The 2,558-nt window shown below is 50.6% G+C and overlaps 1 protein-coding gene across 1 annotated transcript; it reads left to right on the top strand.

The window, feature by feature from the left end:
• Positions 1–573: 573 nt before the first annotated feature.
• On the top strand, positions 574–1,005 carry GGACT (gamma-glutamylamine cyclotransferase). The gene has a single exon (XM_065896304.1). It carries the CDS (start codon positions 574–576, stop codon positions 1,003–1,005), a length of 432 nt encoding a protein of 143 aa, XP_065752376.1.
• The last annotated feature ends 1,553 nt before the right edge of the window (positions 1,006–2,558 follow it).

The raw sequence follows: 2,558 nt of genomic DNA, 5'->3' as shown, positions 1-2,558 counted from the left end.
ACTTTGGTCGGTTATGTAATGATCTGTGGCCCAGACCCAGGAAGCGGGGTAAGTATTTACCTTCTCTCTCACTGGAGCCGTGGTCGGTCGCTGGGCTGAGTCCCAGGGAGGCAGTGTCACCCTCTAGGACCTTGAAGAAGGAGGAACACAGAAAGGTGCAGCTAACGTTTCGCTGTGTCTTGTCAGGGCCAGAATGCAAATTTAGTGCTGAAACCGGAATTCTCTTTGGTAGCCGATGACAGGTGATTATTCATGTATATAAATATACACGTGTGTGTGTGTGTGTGTGTGTGTGTATATATGTTTCTATTTGCTTATCTTTTTTTTACTTTTCTGTAATATTTACTGTTTAAAGTCCTCTTAAAGAGACTGAAAACTAACTGCTCTACAAAACCTCACTTCTACAGGGCTTGCCGCCACGACAGGCTGCGTCATCTGACACGAGTCGCTCTTCCTGGAACCCTGCCTGGGAAGGGTGTCTGGTCGGGAGTGGAGGCCCGGGGCGAGGCCACCCGTTTCCCCGCCGCGCGGGACCTGTGCGTCCGTCCTCGCTCGCTCGCAGCTCCCGGCTGCATGGCCCACGTGTTCGTGTACGGGACCCTGAAGACGGGCCAGCCCAACCACCGGGTCCTGCTGGAGAGCACCCACGGTCGCGCCGTCTTCCGGGGCTGGGGTCGCACGGTCGAGCCGTACCCGCTGGTGATCGCGGGGCAGCGCAACATCCCGCGGCTGCTGAACCTGCCGGGCCAGGGGCGCCGAGTGGCTGGGGAGGTCTACGCCGTGGACGAGCAGATGCTGCGCTTTCTGGACGAGTTCGAAGGCTGCCCGGACATGTACCAGCGCACCCAGGTGACAGTCGCTGTTGAGGGGGCGGGCGGGACCCTACAGTGCTTCGTGTACAGCACGGCCACCTACCCGCCCGAGTGGGTCCACCTCCCGTACCACGACGATTACGACTCACAGGGGGAGCACGGGCTTCGCTACAGTCCGCGGGAAAGCAGATAAGAAGTGCGAGGGGAGCGGCCGCCCGAGGACCGAGAGCCTGGTGGTTGGAAGATGGCCTCGCTGGTCCGCACTCACTGAATGCAAAAGCCCGAGAACACCTTTTGAAACAAACATTTATAAATCTCTATGGGGGGTGGGGGGGGGCAGCCGATTTCCCAAATAATTTTGACATGACTAATAACAAGATTGTTTCCGGAAATCTGTCTTACTGATGCTGCTTTAGTGCTTGCGGCTTAAAGAGCATCGTGGGCTTGAACGTACTGGACGAGAAAAACTCAGGATTTTAATTCCCCTAAATGACATTTTGAAAACTCATGTCATGCTTTTCTTATGTTTTTTGTTTTTTCCTTTGCTTTGCTTTAGTTTGAAGATAACATTTAAAATGAATATAAAGACTTTGTGTGGCAGCTAGATTTTAACAGCCCTGCTCTATCAGTTCTGTCTGACCTGTAGCACTGAGAAATTTTTTTAAAGTTGATTTTAGATGTCTCAATGTAATAAAAGAACCTCAAGGAAAACACGCTGTATTTTAGAGTACTTCTGAATATATATAACATCATTCTTCATAATTTTCAGATCAGGCTTATTACAGAGATTATTAAAGATCATTTAAGGTTAAACTAGATGTTTTGGGAAATCAAATATAAAAGTATTGGTGCTATTGTTGGCCCTCTTTTTAAGTCTCCTTATTTGGTAGAAGGTTCTTTTCATTCTCATCTGGCGAAATAGCAAGCGCCCACTTGCTGGCAGAGCAGCTGAACACCCCAGTTTCAGACGGAAGCTCACAGGAGCGCAGGGCAAGGCGCGGTCCCTGCCCCCACAATTGAGTAGCGTTTGGGGGCGGGCCTTTTGGAGAAGAACCAACACATCAGTAATTTGTTTTTCAGGCCTGACAGAAAGCTTCGCTTCCAAATACAAACAGCACCTAAAATAAATTTAGCAAGGCACGAAGTACCAATTACTACCCACCTCCATCCGATAATCTGTCAGGGTTAGAGTCAAATAAGCGTAGGACTCTGCCTCTGCTTCCTTACCGGCAGAGTACGAAATGTATTCTGCGAATTTCAGAGCCAGGTGAAAACGCAGCGGCTGGTCCCGAGTTAAGCTCATTCTCCACTGGGAGAGCTCACTCGCTCTTCAGCTTAACGGTAGACTGTGATCTGTAACTGCATCTGGCACAAAAGCATGACCGTGATTTTTAGCCCTTTTTTCTTAATTGGAAACTTGCTTCACAAAAACACAGAAAGGCGAGTATGGGTGTCAGCTGATGAGCTGTGGCAGCCCCCGCCCACCACCACTGGGTCAGGGGAGCCCCGAGTGGTACCCACGCCGGTGCCCTGGGACGGGGAAGGGGGTCCACACTCACCGTTAGAGCCACACAGGAGGGATTTCCAGGACCATCATCTGCACTGTCTGGGCTTCAGGAGGTTATGAACGACCAGAAGCAGGAGTTAGGTCCTCAAGCAGGATGAAGCAGGTAATCAGGTTACAAAGTGGCAAATGCTAACAACGAAACTGAGGGCCAAGAACTGGGATTTAGGATCCTGATGAAA

The sequence above is a fragment of the Phocoena phocoena genome, chromosome 18 (genome assembly GCF_963924675.1).
Source record: "Phocoena phocoena chromosome 18, mPhoPho1.1, whole genome shotgun sequence".
Classification (NCBI taxonomy): Eukaryota; Metazoa; Chordata; class Mammalia; order Artiodactyla; family Phocoenidae; genus Phocoena; species Phocoena phocoena.
The sequence above is the reverse complement of the archived record's forward strand: the minus strand, read 5'-3'. Positions and strand labels throughout refer to the sequence as shown.